The sequence below is a fragment of the Neovison vison genome, chromosome 1 (genome assembly GCF_020171115.1).
Source record: "Neovison vison isolate M4711 chromosome 1, ASM_NN_V1, whole genome shotgun sequence".
Taxonomy (NCBI): domain Eukaryota; kingdom Metazoa; phylum Chordata; class Mammalia; order Carnivora; family Mustelidae; genus Neogale; species Neogale vison.
Window position 1 is genome coordinate 231,310,220 of NC_058091.1, and position 21,556 is coordinate 231,331,775.

The window sequence follows — 21,556 nt, forward strand, 5'->3', positions numbered from 1 at the left end:
TGAGTGATCTATAGTTGTTAAAAGTGGTATATTGAAGCCTTCTACTATTATTATATTGCTGTCTCTTTCTCCCACTGGTTGGTTAAGCAGCTGCCGTCAGCCCAGATTATGATCCCAGTGTCCTGGGATCGAGCCCCACATTGGGCTTCCTACTCAGCAGGAATCCTGCTTCTCCCTCTAGAGCTCCCCTGTGCTTGTGTTCCCTCTCTCACTATCTCTCTGTCAAATAAATAAATAAAATCGTTTGAAAAATGGAATAATTTTTTTATTTTTTTTTAAACAGAAGTGGGAGTTGCCCCCACATTTTATTTTACTGCTCAGATGTTAAAAAGTTAAAAAATTATAGACAGAAAAGGGGAGAATTTCCCTGAGAAAAATTTATTTATTTAGAAACAGTGTGTGTGCACAGGTAGGGAGGTGGGTGCAGTGGGAGGGGGATACAGATAGAATCTTAAGCAGGTCCCATGCCTAGTGCAGAGCCCACCCCAGGGCTAAGTCTCACAACCCTGAGATCATGAGCTGAGCCGAAGCCAGGAGTCAGACATCTAACTGACTGAGCCACCAGGCACCCCAGAAAAATGGACTCTGAATTGCTTTTGCAAATAAATTTAGATAAAAGCTAACAGAACAACAAAATTTATGGAAAACTATAGTATTGATTTTAAAATTCTTACATCCTGATTTCTTTAAGAGCCAGTGCTTGATTCTTAGTTATTCTTATTTCCTTTCCTAAATCTATGGCAAGAAGTCAGTGGACTTTGTTTTCTTGTTTGTATTTTTTATACTAAGGAATCCCCGGAGACAGATTGTTCTTCACTTTTGCCACCTACTTCACCTAGATACAGCACTGTTTTCATGTAACTCTTGGTCTTATTCTACATAAAAACAGTTTTTCATTTTTGTGTTAGCAAACCTCAAAGACAGAAATTGCAGTACTTTTGAAATATTTATTATTTTATTCTTATTTCATATTAACTTTGAATTTATTCTAGAAAATTTAGAGAATATAGATAAGTGATTAACTTAAAATAAATCCCACTAGCCAGATAACCACTCTTTAAACTTTTGTGGTTATCCCTCCAGTCTTTTTTCTTAGCATACATACATATATATACCCCCAAACTTCTTAAAATAAATGTAAAAATCATACTCTACATGCTATTTGAGTCATAAACATTTGCCATAGCATAAAATCTTTCTCTAGAACGTAATTCTTATTGTACTGTATACCACAGAGCAACTGTATCATAGTTTAACCATTCCCCTCTGTGTAGATGTTTGTTATTTTGAGTATTTTTAAGCAGTGCTTTTTTTCTTTTCTTTTCTTTTAAGATCTTACTTATTTATTTACAGAGAGAGATGCAACCAGAGAGGAAACACAAACAGGGGGAATGGGAGAGGGAGAAGCAGGCTTCCTGCTGAGCAGAGAGCCCAGTAAGCAGTGCTTCTTGGATTAGCCTTTGAAAAATGTTAAATGACCAATTCTCCCTTTTCTGATTCCTTTTCTAAAGGTGTTTTTCTGGCAAATTCAAGTATTAGAAGAGGGAGACCTTTAGAGTTCTAAGTTTGAGTCCTGCTGTGCCTGCCACACACTAGTTGTGTGACCTCAAACAGCAATAACCGATGTGAAGTACCCTCACAGAGTAGTCATTTCTTGATTGCTTTTCTTCCCCTTTTCAAGTATTTTGCTCAAGTATAATGCTAGCCTTGAGGAACTTTGTGAAGACATTTTAATATTCTTATTCCCTGGATAAAGCAGGGACAACTAATTTTTGGCAGTCAATTTTTGGCTACTAACATTCGTTTTCTAGCTGTCAGTTTAATGTTTTGTGTTTTTTTTCACTCTCTTTTTCTCCTAGAGATAAGATTTCAGTTTCCACAGCTGACTGGAGTGCTTACCCTTGCTTTCTTTATTCATAATTGTATTATTACACTCTTGAAGAACAACAAGAATCAAGAAAACAATGTGAGTAATTGTCAGAGGAATTAAATTTTGTTATTGGATCTTAATTCTTAAATTTAAACCATGGAACAGTAGTCAGCAAACTTCTTCTGTAAAGATTTAGATAGTAAATATTTTGGGCCTGTGGGTCTTACGGTCTTTGTTGTAACTGCCTAACTCTGCCTCTGTGTCCTAAGTAACTGTATATCATACTTGAACAACTGGAGCGTGGCTATGTTTCAAGAAAACTTTATTTACAAAGACAGACAGTGGGCCAGATTTCATCATAGACTGTAGCTTGTCAACCCCTGCTGTAGAATAATCACTAAAAAAATGAAGAGACATTGCTAATAGCCAACAGTGGTCATACAGTCTTCTTAAAATATCCAGGTTATCTAAAAGATTAAAAAAAGTAGAAGAAAAGAAACAAAGAATAGATGGGAAAACTGAAAACAAATAGCAAGATAATAGATTTAAACCCAATCATGTTGATAATAACTTTAAGTATAAATGGTCTAAATGCTCATTGAAAGATATCAGACTGATTAAAAAAAAAAAACCTGACTACAGTTGACCCTTGAACAAAATGGTTCTTTGGGTTTTTTTTTTTTTAAAGAATGAACATTCTTTAAATGCACTATCTTGAAACATATACCGAGATAACCATATGCTAGGAAATTGAATAAATCTCAATAAATTTAAAAGGATTAAAATCATGCCAAGTGTGTTCTTTGACCACAGTGAAGTGAATTTAAAAATCACTAACAGGGGCACCTGGGTGGCTCAGTGGGGTAAGCCTCTGCCTTCAGCTCAGGTCATGATCTCAGGGTCCTGGGATCGAGCCCCATGTCGGGCTCTCTGCTCAGCGGGGAGCCTGCTTCCCCCTCTCTCTGTGCCTGCCTCTCTGCCTACCTGTGATCTCTCTCTCTCTATGTCAAATAAATCTTTAAAAAAAAAAAAAATCACTAACAAAGAAATTGGGAAAATTGACAAATACATGGACCTTATTTAATTAGCAGCCTCGTATAATAAGCAATGTGTCAAAGAAGAAATCACAAGAAAAATTGGAAAATACTCTGAGATAACTAAAAATGAAGACACACCATAGCAAAACTTATGGGATGCAGCAAAAGCAGTGCTTGAAGGGAGATTTTATAGCTATAAATAACTACACTAGAAAAGAAGAAAGATCTCAAATCAATAGCCTAAACTTCTCCCTTACGACGCTAGAGAAAAAAGAGTGAACTGAACCTAAAGCAGTCAGAAGTTAACCCAGTTACTTGTGGCCTTGTCTGCAGATTTTGAAATCAGTTTGATGGCTTCTAACCATGTAAATGAAAATCATGGTGAAGCTTTAATAGAGCTATGTACAGTTGTTACTGAAATACAAAGGAAGAAGGGTTCACTGAACCTGGGGGTTCTGAGAAGACTTCAAGTAATGTTTGGTAGAGCCATTATGAAGGCAAAAATCCTTCTAAGGAGTAGGAAGTTAGCTCTCAAATTAGGCCAAGAATATAAATCAAATTCTAACATTTTCATGTTTACTCTTAGATGTTAACATATCTGGCATATTACCTGTGAATGGGGTTAGAATTCAGTTAATCTGGGTTTTCCAAACCTGGTGACCTTTTCATAGCATTATTTTATAGCTATCTCTCAGGATTTTAATCACAATTAAACATATAAAATAAGAAAAATATTTAACATGCTGTGGTGTATAGTAACAGCTAGAAATTTTTTGTTTCTATATCCCTCTTACCTTCTTTCCTTACCTTTAGACTGTGGATCTCTCACCTAACAGGAGAAAATATTTTCCCCTTCAGATTCTTCCAGTGCCTTAAAACTTGTTTTGCAATGAGAATGTTATCAATTCTTCTCCAAGATTTCTTCCTGTAATGCTAAAGTAGATTTCCAGAAAAATACATAATGAATCATGTCAGTTCTTCCTTACCTTTTTTCTCATAAGTGTACTAGATTTTAATTTAATTTTTCAATTTTTTTTATAGATTTTATTTATTTGAGAGAGAGAACAAGAGCAGGGTCAGGGACAGAGGCAGACAGAGAAGCAGGCAGAAATGCTTGGTGGAGAAGCAGGCTCCCACTGAGCAGGGAGCCCTAGGACAAGACAGGGGGCTTGATCCCAGGACCTTGAGATCATGACCTGAGCTGAAGCCAGACGCTTAACAGACTGAGCCATTCAGGTGCCACTATATTTAGTTTTTATCTTGGAAATACTTAGTTTTGTTATACTTATACTTTTGTCAAAAACAGTTTTAAAATCTTCTGAGGGAATAGGAAGAAAGTCTTGTTTATCCTAACTAAGCATTTGGAACTTGGCAAATGTAAGGGAAAAATGAACATATACTTTTAAAACTCTGTACTTTTGAATCTCTTCCTCCTTGGGGCCCCTGGGTGGTTCACTGGGTTAAGCCTCTGCCTTCGGCTCAGGTCATGATCTCAGAGTCCTGAGATCGAGCCCCACATGGGGCTCTCTGCTCGGCAGGGAGCCTGCATCTATCTATCTATCTATCTATCTCTCTCTCTCTCTCTCTCTCTCTCTGCCTGCCTCTCTGCCTACTTGTGATCTCTGTCAAATAAATAAATAAAATCTTTTAAAAAAAAAAAATCTCTTCCTCCTCCTTCACAAATTCCCTGACTCATTGTCACTTGAACAAAGCTACCTACTCCAAGTTTTAGGAAGTTTAGAAAGCTATGTGGGAGATAACTGTTTCATCTTCACAGGAAATAATGTAAATCTCATTAATGTATTCCATGGTGTCATCTAAGTATCCTGTCCACACTAATCAATTCTTTTCTTAGGCCAACTTAGACCAAGTAATGTATTGGATCATTCTATCCATAAGGCTCTGCTTCTCAGACTTTACCACTAAAGTCTCCTAACAACAGAGAGTGCCTCGTATATCTGGGAATCTGCAGGTGAAAAGCACAGTTTCATTAAAGTCTCATATTTCACCTTAAACATGCATGCACATTTTTACTGTACTCTAAATTAGTTTGTCTTAGTAGAAAAGTCTTAATGAGTTAAATAATAGGCAGACCTCACTTTACACAGTTCCTACATGCATGACTTTCAGTTACTGTGGTTTAATTAAATTACCTCAGTCCCCTGAACACTGTGGCTCAAATTCCAATTACCACAGGATTTGAAATTTGAGTACTTACATGAAATAATAGCTACCAGCCCTTCAATTCACAAATCACCACATAAGTAACAGACCTATATCATGGTCTGTTACCAATCACATCACTTCTTTCAAAGTCTGTTGTTATTGATTGGTCACTACACATCTGTCATTCACTTTACACAGAGACTGCCAACCGGATAGTTGAGTCATCTCCTTCTTACCCGATGGTAAATCCACATAATATTTTACAAAAATGGAAAATCAAGAGAGAAAATTGACAAAGGTGAAGTGCAATAATGAAATAAAAAGTGAAAATGCTGGAAATGAAATTTGAATGAAACATGAATGGAATCATAAAAGAAACCCACTTGTGGAAATGTGGGCGTTCAAGAGACATTCAGTGTGTAGCCAGAGGAACCTGGGGACCTGGGGAAAGTAAACTTAACCAACATGAATGAGGAAAGTGGTTGTGATAAGAAGAATGAAGTTGTCCCCAAGGAAGTAGCACTGTCCGAAAACTTCACATTGAAAGAATTCTGAGAGATACTTCACAACTTTGAAGGCACAATGGATGAAATGATGGAAGCTGATACAAACTTAGAAGAAAGGAATATGACAGGTCACTACAGCATGGAAAAGATGCTTGCTCTATATTGTAATTATACCATGAGAAGGAGGAAACAATTCGAAGTGCTCTTGGTAAATTTTTAGATATTAAAAAAAAAAAAGCCAGTTTAATTCTTGATGTTTTAAAATAGGGCTCCTGGGTGGCTCAGTCAGTTAAGTGTCTGCCTTCGGCTCAAGTCATAATCACAGGGTCCTGAGACTGAGTCCCACATCGGCTCCCTGCTCAGCAGGGGGATCTATTTCTCCCTCTCCCTCTTACCCTTCCCCTAGCTCATGCTCTTGCTTGATCTTTCAAATGAATAAATAAAAAATCTTTTAAAAAAATAATATATTAAATAAATAGTACTTTTGCTTTTTTTTTTCCATTTCCTATAGTGAAGGTTTTTATTTTTATTTTTTATTTTTTTAAAGATTTTATCTATTTGACAGACAGAGATCACAAGTAGGCAGAGAGGCAGGCAGAGAGAGAGGGGAGGAGGAAGCAGGCTCCCTGCTGAGCAGAGAGCCCGATATAGGGCTTGATCCCAGGACCCTGGGATCACGACCTGAGCCTAAAGCAGAGGCTTTAACCCACTGAGCCACCCGGGTGCCCCAATATACAGTGCAGGTTTTTAATGTTTCAACAAAAATTGTTAAGTCGTGGAAAAATTGATTTTTTTTCTCAGGGATTATTATTATCACATCACACATTTTTTTTAACAACTGATAATATATTGAAATAGTTGGTATAAGTATCTACAGTAGTAACTTCAACCATTTAATACTGATGGAAGTAATCTGTTTAATAACCTCTGAAGGATGGTACAAATTAATGAATGGCTTGTGAATCCTTGTCTAGAACTGACTTTGGAAAATCTTAGGAATCTTAGTAGCTTCAGCCCAAGGAGTTTTCTCATAGTGATTCTCAGAATCTTGGTGGGCATCCAAACTCTTTCTTTTACTTTGATATTCTTTTCCTTTTTGCCTCCGATCAAGTCAGCACAGATTCTCCAGGGCATATGTACATTCAGTGGATCCCTACATCAGGTTTTATCGGAGTCTTTCTGATATCTGTAAGCCATGGCTGCAGTGCACAGCTTTCTGACCAGCTTGTTCCTGGGCGAGAGCAAACAGCAGTGAGGAAGGAGCAGGTGGACCTCAGCTGTGCCACACCTGCCCCCACATCTTCCTCAAAGAGGTGTCCAGGCAGTTTTAGTGTCATACTGCTATTAAAAAAAGAGGACGGCCTCTATTTGTGCTTCCTAAAACTGCAAAGTAGAATCACTTTTCTGGAAAATTACACCAGTGTATCTGGAGATATTCCTCCGTGGGAGAGGCTCAGGACTGCATGGAAATAGAGGCATTTCAGTTCATGGTCTCCCAAGGATTGCAGGAAGATTCTCTGCCTTTCTTACTAGAACACTCAGTGGGCCTTGAAATCTGTTTTTTATATGGAAATAGTGTAAAATGGGTTCCTGTTTCTGCTCCCTTTTGGAACTAGCACTTTGGACAACTAGTATGTTAGGTTCAGCTGATAAAATCTGACTCAACTTTTGTCTTTTGTGGGAAATATTTTTTGAAAAGAAGCTTAAAAGTTTAAATGGATGATGGTTTCTTATTGTCTTAATTGAAACTAGGGTATGAGGTATAGTCTAGCTTTCAAAACAATCAGACTTTGGGGCACCTGAGTGGCTCAGTGGGTTAAAGCCTCTGCTTTCAGCTTGGGTCATGGTCCCGGAGTCCTGGGATCTGGGATGGAACCCCGCCATAGGGCTCTCTTCTGGGCAGGGAGCCTGCTTCTTCCCCTGCCACCGTCCCCTCCCCCCCCCCCCCCCCCCCCGCACCTGCCTCTCTGCCTACTTGTGATCTCTGTCTGTCAAATAAATACATAAAATCTTAGAAAAAAAATTATGTTAACTTCTTAAAATATTAGTAACTACTAATGATAAAGCTAACATTCTGTAATGTAAAGCTAACACTTTGTGCCAACAAAATTCTAAACACTTTAAATACACGTAAATACATACTCTTTATAATTGCACTGAAATTGGCTAAATATTTGCATAAATTAAGCTAAGTGGGTAGCTGAGAAAAAAATATTCTGAGAAAAAAAAATTGTCATTTGGTTTATTTAATGATTATACTTTTCAGCCGGTTTCAGTAAATAATTTTACTCATAGAAGTTCTGTTAATATATATTTTCTTGAGATTTAAGTCAGAAAATATGAAGCTGGAATGCTTGGGTGGCTCATTTAGTTAAATGTCTGCCTTTAGCTCAGATAATGATCTGCAGGTCCTGGGATCTAGTTCCATGTTGGATTCCTTGCTCACCTGGGAGAGTGCTTCTCCTTCTGCCTGCCACTAACTCTCTATCTCTCTCTCTGACAAATAAGTTAAAAAAAATTTTTTTAAATGTGAAACTTGTCAGGGACTCTGAATTGTTAATGTTGTATTAGTCATTCAGAGCCAGTAAACAAAGGCTTAAAAGTGCAAAAGACAAAAGAATAAAAAGGCCTCATTTGCTTCTGTATAAATGACAGTAGGACTTGGATCTAAAGACGTTTGTGAAAGAGGAAAATAATGTGGCTTCTAAACAGGTATAATCAGATTTTCCAGCTTTGTTAAATTCAGCTTAATTTCATGGTGGTTTTTTTTTTTCACTAAACAGTTTTTTTCATGTGTCACAAAATGGGATATAATTTCTATTTCTTAGTAAGGCATACCTTACCAAAAGAAAATAAATGTCGTAGAATTGAAGATCATCCAACTCATTCTTTATTATCAGATATATAGTCTCTATAACCATGTAGGAAATGATCCTGGATATGTGGGCTAACCTCTGGGAATTTTCTCCTCATGTTTGAATTAGAACCTATACAGTGCTTTTTTTGTTTTGTTTCACCTGTCTTTATCTAGTTTCACACCGTGCTAGTTCTTTAAAAACTATTTGCAGTTCCTTATATCTCAATTTATTATTTACTTTTTGCTTCTTCATATGAATCTGTGTAGTTTATTTAACTATACATCATTAGAAGTTTTATGTAACTGTCTAGGGTAGGTCTGTGTGATCAGTTTCTGTCATTTTTGTTAGTAAATGCGCTACTGCATAGTATTTTCACTATGAATGGTATGTGGAACAAATTATAAACCATATTCGAGAAGCAGAATGTGCTTTCAGCACCACTTGTGCCCCCTGGTAAAGCTAGTCCTCATTCTGAGGTGGCATTTTTCCCATTACTCTGCCAGCAGTTGCTTATTCATAAGGCAGAGTAGATTACCTAACCTAATATATAGGATTCATATTGTCACTTGTGCCTCTTTTTAAGTATATTTTTACTTTGAGACTTGTCTAAAATATGGCTTTTTTTCTCCCTTTTCCATTAAGTGTACTATTAAGAGGCTAACTCTCCAGGCATAGTACAGTGATAGCTTGTGCTCAAGCCAGAGAATAGCAAAATCCACATGTGTTCATGGTACTCGTAGGTGGCACATTTCCCAGGAACATGCTAAACCTCAGCTGCTTTCATATTAAAACATCTTTTCTGTTCATTAGAGTAGTTTCAGATGAAAACAGATATGCAACTCTTGACCTAGTTGCATTGAATGTACATTTAGACTACTACAAAACAGAACTTTTCTGATTTTAGTATTTCTCTTGCATCTGTGTGTGCACTCTGCTGTATCCTCTGTTACTTGTAACTTGTTACCTCTTTGTTTTATTATTTAAGATTTTATTTATTCATTTGAAAAGAGAGCGTGTACACACAAGCAGGGGGAGTTGGAGAGGGAGAGGCAGGCTCTCTGCTGAACAGAGAGCCCATGTGAGACTCCATCCCAGGCCCCTGAGATCATGACCTGAGCTGAAGGCAGACACTTAACTGACTGAGCCACCCAGGCGCCCCATCTTTGTTTTCTTTATTATTGTTTATTAACTGTGACACAGATGCATTTGAGACTGATCATTTCTCCACTGTAATAGCTAAAGGGCATGCAATTTGGAGCCATAACATCTTTATTTTGAACACTGACTTCACCAGCTACTTATAACCATGAACAAGTTTTATAACCTTGCTGTACTAGTTTATTCATTTATAAAATGAAGAAAATGAATGCACCTGCATTTAATGAAATTATACATGTAAAGTGCTTAGTGCATAGCCTAGCACCTAGCCAGTTTAATCCGGCTACTAACTAACTTCTAACTATAACCAGCATATTATTTTTTCTATGCATTTATTTACCAGTTTCCACCTCTGTTCCAGGTATTATTCTTGGTATTGAGGATACAAAGATGAAAAAGACACAGCCCTTGGTCTCAAGGATCTCATAGTCTAGTGGTATGAACGAGCTTAGACATAGAAAAATTAAAATACCAACATGATCCAAAAGCTATTAACCTTGGCTACTTTTTGGGTGTTGAGGGACAGTTTTTTTCCCGCTCTTGAGCTTTCATTCATGAACATAGATTAATAATAAAAATTAACAATAGCCACAGTACACTCTAGTAGATGTTGTATTTCAGGTATGTGTACAGTGCTATAAGAACAGGAAAGCAGAAGGGAAAACTGACTTATTATCAGGAAGCCCTCCACCTTAGCCTTCTCATCTTCATCAGACTTTCCCCCAAAGGCTACTAAGATACACATCTTTGCGGAAAGCCTGACCAGAATAATGGGTGATCAGGTGCTAGAGAGGCTAAAAACTGTCCGTGAAATGGTAGCTGTCCCACTTTATGTATAGCTGTCCCTGACACAGCTGTTTTGGACTCCCAAGATTTTGCATTTTATGAGACTACCTGTTCTTGAGTTACATTGAGTAGGTTGAAAGTAGAATGACTTTTAAACATCATAATGAGAGACTATTACCCTTTGATATGAAAGGTAGAGTTGTCTTGTTCATTTCTGTTCATTCTCTACAAGACTGTGAGACAATCTTAGGATTGACTGAAGTCTAGCCTGAAATGGGCCCTAGGCTTCAAGAACTAAAGAGGAAAGACTTGGGGCACCTGGGTGGCTCAGCTGGTTAAGTGGCTGCTTTCAGCTTAGGCTATGATCCCAGGGTACTGGGATCGAGCCCCACATCAGGCTCCCTGCTCAGTGGGGAGCCTGCTTCTCTGTCTCCACTCCCTGTCAAATAAATAAATAAAAATCTTAAAAAAAAAAAAAAGAGTAAAGACTTGGAAAGCCCCTGAACCTTTCTTCCTCAACCCTAAACAATTAGAAACTCTCTGAGAACGCTAGAACCAACCTGCATAATCCCAAATTCCTGTGGCTTCTTCATAGATACGTCCAGCATCTAATTCAGGGTCTGGAATCCCTGGTTTGTTTTCAAGCTGATTGTCTATTTAAACCTAACCTTAGGATCTCTCATAGCTTGTTACTTGCATTTTAAGTGAATTTATCAACATTCAAGTTTATAACTTTCTATTCTTGCTCAGCCCATTTAAGAAGAGTTATCCAAAAAATCACAAATGCTCCCTAATGCCAAATGTCCACTTTCCTAATTGTGCTATCAAACTAAAGTAAAATTGTATATAATTTTTTTCTTATCTGTTTTCTTAACTTCCAAAATAATTTGTGTTTAAAATGAAAAATGAATAGGCTTATTGCCATAATTTAGTTGTGCTGAATTGTTTGGCTGTAACTTTAGCAATGATGGAGACCAGATTTGTGAGCTGTGGGATATGTTGTTTGGATCTGACAGCTGGCTGCATTAAGTATCTTGGAGCTTTTTCCTTAGCATGGGGGTAGGAGGTCAGGAGGGCGGGAACAACAGTGGAAGAAAGCAACCCACTTTAATGTGCTGCATTTGTTTACTGATTCTAATAATAACATTGTACAGCTGTTGTAACAGTTGCCTTTTGATTTCCTTTTGTTTACTGTTTAGGTTTGTTAAGCTTGTTTGTGATACCTGCTTACTATCTGCCCTTTAACTAGCTTTTCTTCTTTATTAAATGTTTTAATACTGTACCAGTTTCTTTCAGCCCAGGCATGCTTTGATGGTTTAACAAAGTCAATTTACTACAAGAAAAACTTTATAAATTGTGTAGGTCGTACTGAAGGTGGCTTGTTTTTGCTTTCTTGTCCCTTAGCTTTATTATTTGTAATCAAATGTTTTGTAATGTGGCAAATAAATTACCTTAGAGGGGCGCCTGGGTGGCACAGTGGGTTAATGCCTCTGCCTTCAGCTCAGGTCATAGTCTTAGGGTCCTGGGATGGAGCCCCACATCCGGCTCTCTGCTTGGCGGAGAGCCTGCTTCCCCCTCTTTCTCTGCCTGCCTCTCTGCCTACTTGTGATCTCTGTCAAATAAATAAATAAAATCTTTATTTTAAAATAAAAAATAAATTACCTTAGAAATTAGTCATAATTTTTGGTTAAGCCACCATTTATGTTAATTTACTAAAATCTGTCAACAGATAGGGTAGCTTAATCTACATGCTCCAAAACAATACAAAAAAAATTTTTTTCAGACTACTTGTGAAGTATGTGGATTTTGTTTTATCTAATTTCTGTGAACAGAATGGATACCTCGAAGGCATATACATAAAAACACACAGCCAAAAGATAAATCTTGAATTTTGGTCAGTTTTCTTTTTCAGTCTATTCAGGCAGACTTAACTGCAGGTTTATTCCATGTTATGGAAATTTTGTTCTCTTTTTATAGGTGAGGGACTTGTCCATTGCTTATATGCTGGTAACATTAACTTACCTCTATATTGGAGTCCTGGTTTTTGCTTCATTTCCTTCACCGCCATTAACCAAGGATTGCATAGAGCAGGTAAGGCCCTACGTGTACGCTCTTTGTGATTTTTATACTATCCTATCTGCAGAGCAGGCAGGGTGATACAGTAGCAAGTTACAATACCAGACAGACAGGGTTTGAATACCTTTTCTACTGTTTAATCTGCATATGAGATTTTAGGCACCTTCCCCATCCTTTCTAAACTTCAGTTTCCTATTTCGTTAAGTAGTATAATACACACACCATAGATTTTTTTAAAGAGATTCTTAAGACGGTATACTGCATGCTGGACCCTTGTGGTACTCGGAATAGGTAATTACTACTATGATGTACATAGTATTTCTCTTTGTTTGGAAAACAGTTACTGGTGCTATTCATGATTTATAAAACCTCTGCTGGGAATACATGCACCCTCCTTATTTTCCAAAGCCCAGATCTGGAAATGTCCTGGGTAATCTGGTGTCTTCACTTATCAGTCCCCAGTGATAGGTCTGACACTCATTTTTGTACAGCATGGTGGGCAGTAAAACAAAGGTTTGGCTGTTAAAAAGAGAGGAAGAGATGGAAAGACTAGAAGAAAAGATTTTACCAAAAAAGTTGCCATAAGTAATACTTTCTTTGATTTGACCCATTATAAACTTAGGAACAGTGTAGTTTCTAATTTAATGTGACTGACAAATTTCTCACAAAAATAGCATTTTACAGATGAATTTCTTTCTAGCCAGAAGAAATTCTTCTTTTTTTTTTTTTTTTTTTTTCAGAAGAAATTCTTCTAATAAGAGTATAATGGAATATACAGTGTGATTTATTATGGATGAGTTAAGAGTTATTTCCGCATAGTAGTTAATAATGTTCTCATCTTTATAAGAGAAATGTTTGAATTATTACTGTTATGATAGCTTGAAATGTTCTTCTCTTGATTTCCATGATTCCAGAAGTTCTTTGGCAGCCAAATGTTCGCTGAAAATTCCCCTGATGTGAACAATCCCGTATAAAGCCCACTCTCTTGGGAATACGAATATCTATGGTATTCGTATGTGAAAGGAAACAAAAAGTTCTGAGTGATAAACTTTCTTTTTAGATGCCAAACTAAGATGGAGAAAATCATGAAAGGAAATAGAAATAAGTCCTTTCTTTTTAGTTATAGGCTATAGATAATGATAGTAGGTGATATGTATACTCTCACATTCTATAAACTTTACTTTGGAAGTGCTATGATGTTTCAGGGAAGGAAAAGCAAGAGAACTAGTGAGGATCAAATAGCATTGAATTAATATTAATTCATAATTAATATGCAATTCATAATTATATGAATTAATATATAATTCATAATTAATATTAATAAATAGTCATTTAAATATACTAAAACAGATTTATGCTTGTACCTTACAGAACATTGCTTCTGTGACTTTGTGAAGGGCAAGGTTTTCTTTGTTGTTGTTTTAATGTCAGATCAATTGCAGACTGATACTTTTGTAAAATAAAATAATAATGTGGCAATGTCAAATTTCTATAAAAATTTCTAAACACTTCAATTTTTGTACTTAGTTTACTGAAAAATAATAGTTCACATAGAATTTGTGGATGAGCGCTGGTCCACAAACCAAAACTTGAGTGGCACCTGTGTTCTAAGTAAGCAAAAGACATTCAGTTTTATAAATTTGTATGTACTAAGTTGATTTTTAACATTACTTCATTATCTTTCTTGGATTAGAATTTTTTAGACAACTTCCCTAGCAGTGACATCCTGTCCTTCATTGCAAGGATATTCCTGCTGTTCCAGATGATGACTGTATACCCACTCCTAGGCTATTTGGCTCGTGTTCAACTATTGGGCCATGTCTTCGGTGACGTTTATCCTAGGTAAGGGCTCTTCTCTTGACCAGCAAGATGTGCCAAGCAACAAATGACTGTGCAAACAGGTCAGTTTAAAATGAGACTGATCCTTTTGCTATAAAAATTTGCCTAATCAAAATGGTTACTAAGAATAGATCACAGGTGTTCTTTTCCCTGAAGAGCTATAAAATTAGAAGCCACTTCCTTGTCCAGAATGATTTTAAGTTTGTTCCTTCTAGCATAGTTATGTCAGCTCTGATATCAACTATATTTATCTTATGATTTATTTGCCATTAATCTATACATTGCCAAGACGTTAATAGTACCTAGTACCTATATTAGCAATGTATGGCTAATGAGAAGCAAGGCTTTTAATTATTGGTTATTGATATGTGCTTGTATATTTATTAACATTCTTGCATTTTTGCCAAAGTTGTAGTTGTTTAGAATTGAAGGTAACTTATACAACAAGGTTAACTTCCTATTTGCTTCAATAATTACTGCTGTAATTTTTAATCTCTTACTGGTGATGGACCAGTTTTGAGTCCTTTTGAAAATCTGTTCAAAGCTGCTCACTCTCATCCAGGAGAAATTTCCATATACTGCTTCAGGGTTTCCCTGGAACTTCATTGTGAATTCCTGGTTAATTCCTGCTCTAATATGAAGTTTTAATAGAGATTCACCCTAGTAAAAAATATCCAGTCCTAACCTATTTTACTTGAATAAATGATTTTTTTAAAAGATTTTATTTATTTATTTGTCAGAGAGAGAGAGATCACAAGTAGGCAGGGACAGGCAGAGAGAGAGGGGATGCAGGCACCCTGCTGAGCAGAGAGCCCACGCGGGACTCAATCCCAGAACCCTGAGACCATGACCTGAACCGAAGGCAGAGGCTTAACCCACTAATCCACCCAGGTGCCCCGAAATAAATGGTCTTAAATGAAGAAAGCTTTCAGATAAAAACTTTTTAAATTACATTTATGGTAACCAATTAAACAAGACATCTGCATCAGTTCTTCTTTGAAGAGAATTGATGCACTCTGTTCCCTCATTAAGTAAATAATTAGTATAAATATGTTGGTTTAAAAACAAAAAACTTATAAAAGCAAAAGTCAAGAGGTACTGCCTCTTTAGCATTGACAGTAGCAACAGTTACAGTTGTAACATTGCTCATCTGGAAGCTTGGATTTTAGTACATACAAGACTCCTGTTGTGTATATTGTGCCATGTGTTGTATTTACATTCACCAAAGTAAAATAAATACAGTGAAGTCATAGATTAAAAACATACTAGGTAAATGTATTATTTGTGTTTTCTGCCATTATTTTGCATAGTGGTGGCTATTAGGATGCTTTTTCTTCTTGGAAATGATCTGGAAGTTCCCTTTCGTGTTCACATTACATTTCTTTCTCTACCACCAACAACACACTATGATTTATCCTACAGTTACAAGTCTTCTACAGACTGCATATTTTGGAGCATACTTTTTTTGGGCTTGGCACCTGCTTTACATTCTTAAAGTTTATTGAAGAACCCCTTTGCTTATCTGGGTTATGTCTATTAATATTTAACAATCAAATCAATCAAAACTGAGAATTTTAAAATATGAATTATTTAAAAAGCAATAATAAAGCCATTAATTGTTTAAAAATAACATACTTTTAAAAAATAATTGTCTCCAGGGGCACCTGGGTGGCTCAGTGGGTTAAAGCCTCTGCCTTCGGCCCAGGTCATGATCTCAGGGTCCTGGGATCGAGTGCCGCATCGGGCTCTCTGCTGGGCAGGGAGTCTGCCTCCCCCTCTCTCTCTGCCGGCCTCTCTGCCTACTTGTGATTTCTGTCTGTCAAATAAATAAATAAAATCTTTAAAAAAAAATTGTCTTCAAAAAAATTTTTGTTTCATATTTTCAAAACTTTTTTTTAAAAGTTACATTTATTTAAGTAATTTCTGTACTCCGTGTGGGGCTCAAACTCACGACTCTGAGATCAATAGTTGTGTGCCCTTCCAACTAAGCCAGCTAAGTGACCTACTTTGCTAGTAGGTAATTGGATTCCCTTATCTTCTGCATTCAATCTGTTGCAATATGTTGTTTTCCTTTTTTTTTTTTTAAAGATTTATTTATTCATTTATTTGACAGACCAAGATCACAAGTAGGCAGAGAGGCAGGCAGAGACAGAGGAGGAAGCAGGCTCCCCGCTGAGCAGAGAGCCCGATGCGGGGCTCGATCCCAGGACGCAGAGGCCTTAACCGACTGAGCACCCAGGCACCCCTGTTGTTTTCCTTTAAATATGTGAAGAAAATCTACTCTCACATAGACATGTTAGAAAAAGGAGTACTTTTAATAGCCTTTTCAGATTATTGTGGATATTCTTCTTTGATACTATGCCAAACCTTAACAAGTGGTAGCTTCTAATAAGTTAATTGAATCAGAAACTCAGTAATATTAAAACCCATTGGTCTGTTGTACACTTTGGATCCTTTCACCTATGCATGTTTTGGTACCATGTTTAATCATTTAGAAAATATCATTTCACTGAGTTCTGCAGATCTTCCACACTTCATTATATAATATTAAAACCCGCATACATAACATTGCCCCCAGTTTCATTCTAAAGTCCTTAAGTACTGGAAAACTGTCAAGCTAGGGTGGCGAATACAAGCTGTCCAAAATTCTAATTTTTACTCGAAAGCTGAAATGTTATCATTGGCCACACATACCACTAGTTGTTTTCCTTGAAGTGACAATCTCATAATCATTCATTTAAAAAAAAAAAAAAAAAGGTCTGTCAAACACCCAAGTCTGAAGAACCACAGTTTTTGTCTACATTTCAAGTAAAAATAGCATTTCTTGGAAAAAAGGGCTAGGTTGCTCACCAGCTCAGTTGCCCAAGCACTTTTCCTCAAGACAACCATTGTACTTCACTGTGTAGCAGATACTCTGTATTATGTACTTCCTAATTGATCACACAGAATAGTAAAAATGATGCATGTTCAAAGCATGAGATTTAATAAAACTAATAATTTTTACTTTTTTATGAAGATCTGTTTTTTGGCAGTATTTGGCAGTAAGGCACACAGTATAAAATACACATTGGTGTAACTGCCTCTCCCTGTGCTAAGAGGCCAGCAGTTTTGCCCACAATTGCTTTTGCAAATGTCTTTTATGATTTGAAATTAATATTTATCTCAGTGACTTCCTGAAAGGGTAATGGGAACTTCCCTGGGGTTCGTGGTTATACTATGAGAACCACTTCTTTGGAAAATACACAGAATTATTTCCTTTTACAATACAGAAATAACAGAGGCCCAGCCATTGTCTCAAAGCTCTGGAACAATTTTAAAGTCGGAGTTTATGGCTAAATAACAAGATCTGGAAGCCTGAATATCTTTGTAATTCATCAAAATGTATTACTAACTATTTGTGTAAATAATTTTCCTCATTTTAATTCTCTTTGTAATCTTTATCTGGGATTAATTACCCTCTGATAACATGGGCTCACAAAGTTGCTTTGATGCATAAATTTGGCTTTTAAGAATCATCTTTTTGGGAAATGGAGTTGTTTCTTGAGCATCAAATTTTATCTACATTATTTTTCTATTCATGATAAACACGGAGTATCTTTAAGTGGCTGAATCTGAAAAATGAAAACCTGCCCATTTCCTTTAGTATAATTTATTTTCCTAATTATAAAAATAAATACAAAAAATATTATAAGATATAGAAAGTTTATTCAATACAGAAAAAAGGAAAAATTGCTCCAAATTCCAAATCATAACATAGTCACTACTGCCTTTTCAGTGTGTTTCTTTTTTTCTGATAATTTTTCTAATGTTTTCAGATTTTCTTGTAGTAAAAATCTAGCTAGCTTTTTTCCAGGTTGCCCAGATGAATTTTTACCATGTAGGTAACAATGATAAGTTATTTTGAGTAATCTTTAATATATTCCATCAAGGAAGTTGTTACCTTGCTGTATATATAGGATACTTCTGTTTTGCCACAAATATCTTTATGTTAATAGCTCTTTTCTTATTTTTGTTTATTGTCTTAAGGTATTCCAAATGGAATTATAGAATAAAGAGCGTGAAGTCTGATACATACTACCAGTTTGATCTGTGAATCTTAACCTATTCATATATTTGCACAAAAGGTCGAGGGTCACCGTGCCATCACCAGCATTGAGTATTATTGTTGTCTTATATTTTTGCTGTGATTTTATTGTCAAGTTTAAGAACATTCTCTTTTGAAAGATGTTAATAATGAATATTATTCTCATATTAATAATTATAATTTATCTGTTTTTATTTTTCCTCCGAATTTTCTCCTCAACTTCTAGCATTTTTCACGTGCTGACTCTTAATCTAATTATTGTGGGAGCTGGAGTGATCATGGCATGCTTCTACCCAAACATAGGAGGAATCATAAGGTACACCCTATAAGGGAACTGTGCCCCTTCATGTATTGTTCTTTATTTGTATGGTTTTCCTGTCAGTACTGTCATTGTGTTGTTAATTTAATTGTATGAAATTCTTGTGTTTAAAACTGCTAACATTCAAATGTAGTTCCCTGGTATCAGTTAAGGTGCTCATTTTCTTACATCACACTGCTTCTTCTTGATTCTAGAAGCCCCATTAACCCTTAGACATCTGTCCCTTTCTCTTTTTCTTTTTTCATCATTTTCCTTTGTACCTTCTTCTGTTTATCCATAATAGAAAATTTTTTAATATATAGTATATAATTTCCTGAGTACCTGGACGTCTCTCATTTATTAAGACTGCATTATAACTTTTTTTTGAGGATACCTGAAATATGTTTAATAATAAAGACAACCACTGTGCTGTTTTTACTTTTATTTGCATTTATTTTATGCAGAATTTACTCATGGGCCATAAGTTTTTGTTTCTTCGGTTTCTTCTGGGATATCTTTTTCTCCTGTACAACTTCTTCTGGTTTAGGAGCAGTCTGCTTCTTTTCAGTAAGGATAATCTCAGTGTGACTGTATTCTAACTTTTTAAACCCATTTCTACTTAAGAACATAATTTCACTGTGAGTTGCAGTCAGAGAGTAAGAGTTTAGGTAGGGGTTTAGATTCTTTACTTAATATACTTTCTTTAAAAATATTGTGGTAGGTTGAGTAGATGGGGAATAAAATTGTGAACTCAGATTCTCAAGGAAGATGGGTTTCCAGTAATCTAATTTCTCTTCCTTGACCTCTAGAAAGCAGGGCTTAAGTCACTTTTCTGAAGACCCTTACCTAAAATGTAGCACAAAACAAAAGGAAAGAGTATTAGCCTGATGCTTACTGAATATAATCGGACTTACAAATTTCTGTGAAGCTGGAGATAGATTAAGGTACAAGAAAGTTCAGGTTCCTCTGTCAGTCTTATGTTGAGTTATTTTTGTTACTGTCTTTGATAATTATGCTGCACACCACAGAGGTACTCATCTGTTCTCATTCTTAAGCAGATGGCTAGCAGTCCTTCAGAAACTCAGAATGCATAATTAGTTTATAAAAGATCAAAGATAGGAAGCCTATCTCCAGATGTTTTTGAGGAAGCAGCCACAAACATGGAGACAGAAGAACTATGGAGATTGGAGAGATGAATCAAAAACTGTCAGGCAGATGCTATAAATACGAACAGGAAATAATATTTTATATTAACTTAGGAAGTAAGAGGTTTTCAACTCAAATGCTTTATGCAACAACAGTTGAATCACAAATAACTTTGTTGCAATAGCAGACTGAAGAGGTTTTAAATTGTAGTGTATTAACCTTAACTGTAAATCAGAAAAAGCAAAATGCAAGATGAATAATTAACCCCAAAAGTTTGTATTTTGCAGGTATTCAGGAGCAGCATGCGGCCTGGCCTTTGTATTCATATATCCATCTCTCATCTATATGATTTCCCTCCGCCAAGAAGACCGTCTGACATGGCCGAAGTTAATCTTTCACATTTTCATCATCATTTTGGGCCTGGCTAACCTGATTGTTCAGTTTTTTATGTGAAATACTCGGTGTCTTCTCAAGATCTTTCGTGGCATTTTGAACTTTGACAACAGTTCCACATAAATTGACTTGTAAATGCTGTTGTTGCTGTAATTCTACGTGTTTTTCCTAAGATAATTTGGAAAAAAAGCGGAGGGGAGGGAATAGTGGTCCATGGATAAGTAATTTTGACTAGAGAGGAGAAAGGGGCAAGAAGAATGATCTTTGTCTCTCTTCATATGCACCACCCCTTCATTCTCATTGTCTTTTCTGAGCAGAAGTGTATGCCCTTAGGAAAAATCATACTGGTTTTTGCTTTTTACAGATATAAGGTGGGTGGGTTTATTTTGACTAGAGTAAAGATTCTCAGGGTAACACAGCAACTATTGCCAGATGCTATTTCTGTTTTATGTTTCGATGTATTCACTTTTATTTTATTACTTGCTAGACAATTTCTGCAGTTTATCCATACATGTTCTGTTTGGGTCAGTAAACCGAATACCTCATTTGTAAAAAGAAATCTCCATGGCATCATGGCATCAGTGTTAATAGAGTGAACTTTTAACTGCATCCTTAATCTCTATATAAAGGAGAGAAAGAAAGAATGTCGGTACAGGCTCTTTGGTAATGAATCTTACACAAAATAAATGAACTGGGAGAGTTTTTTGCGTCCGACTTCTTTTTTCTAATCCAGTACTAGTAACTTAGGTCAAAATTCTAGCTCCCCCAGCCATATTTTGCATAGGAACCAGTATAATTATCCCATAGGCCCAAGAGCTCTTTTGCTTTTTGAATCCCTGAGCATTGCATAAGATGTCACGACAGGACCAATGGGGAAGCATGTAGGAAGCATTTAAGAGAATATTGGGTACATGAGTCCCTACAGAGAAGAAAGAAAATGGAGAAGGGGCCAGAAGAGGGAGGCTTCCTTCCCAGCATATGTGAGTGGTTGAAGTATCTCTTTACCACAAGAAAGGACTAATCAGGGGCGCCTGGGTGGCTCAGTGGGTTAAGTCGCTGCTTTCGGCTCAGGTCTTGATCTCAGGGTCCTGGGATCGAGTTCCGCATCGGGCTCTCAGCTCAGCAGGAAGCCTGCTTCCTTCTCTCTCTCTCTGCCTGCCTCTCTGTCTACTGTGGTCTCTCTCTGTCAAATAAATAAATAAAATCTTTAAAAAAAAAAAAAAAAAAAAAAGAAAGGACTAATCATTTTTGAGGTTAGACTTCCAAGAAGGGGATGCCCCCCACGTCCCCCCCACACCCCGGCCACAGCCTTACTTCTTAACTGGCATGGTAGAAGTTA

At 36.5% G+C, this 21,556-nt stretch overlaps 1 protein-coding gene across 1 annotated transcript in view; it reads left to right on the forward strand.

The window, feature by feature from the left end:
- Positions 1–20,919, forward strand: part of SLC38A9 (solute carrier family 38 member 9) — an 84,516-nt gene extending 63,597 nt beyond the window's left edge. The window contains exons 11-15 of the mRNA XM_044224662.1: positions 1,860–1,966; positions 12,359–12,472; positions 14,151–14,299; positions 18,607–18,696; positions 20,112–20,919. Of these exons, the coding sequence (XP_044080597.1) occupies positions 1,860–1,966; positions 12,359–12,472; positions 14,151–14,299; positions 18,607–18,696; positions 20,112–20,277 (626 nt within the window). The 3' untranslated portion in view covers positions 20,278–20,919. The remainder of the gene's footprint in view (positions 1–1,859; positions 1,967–12,358; positions 12,473–14,150; positions 14,300–18,606; positions 18,697–20,111) is intronic.
- Positions 20,920–21,556: the final 637 nt, after the last annotated feature.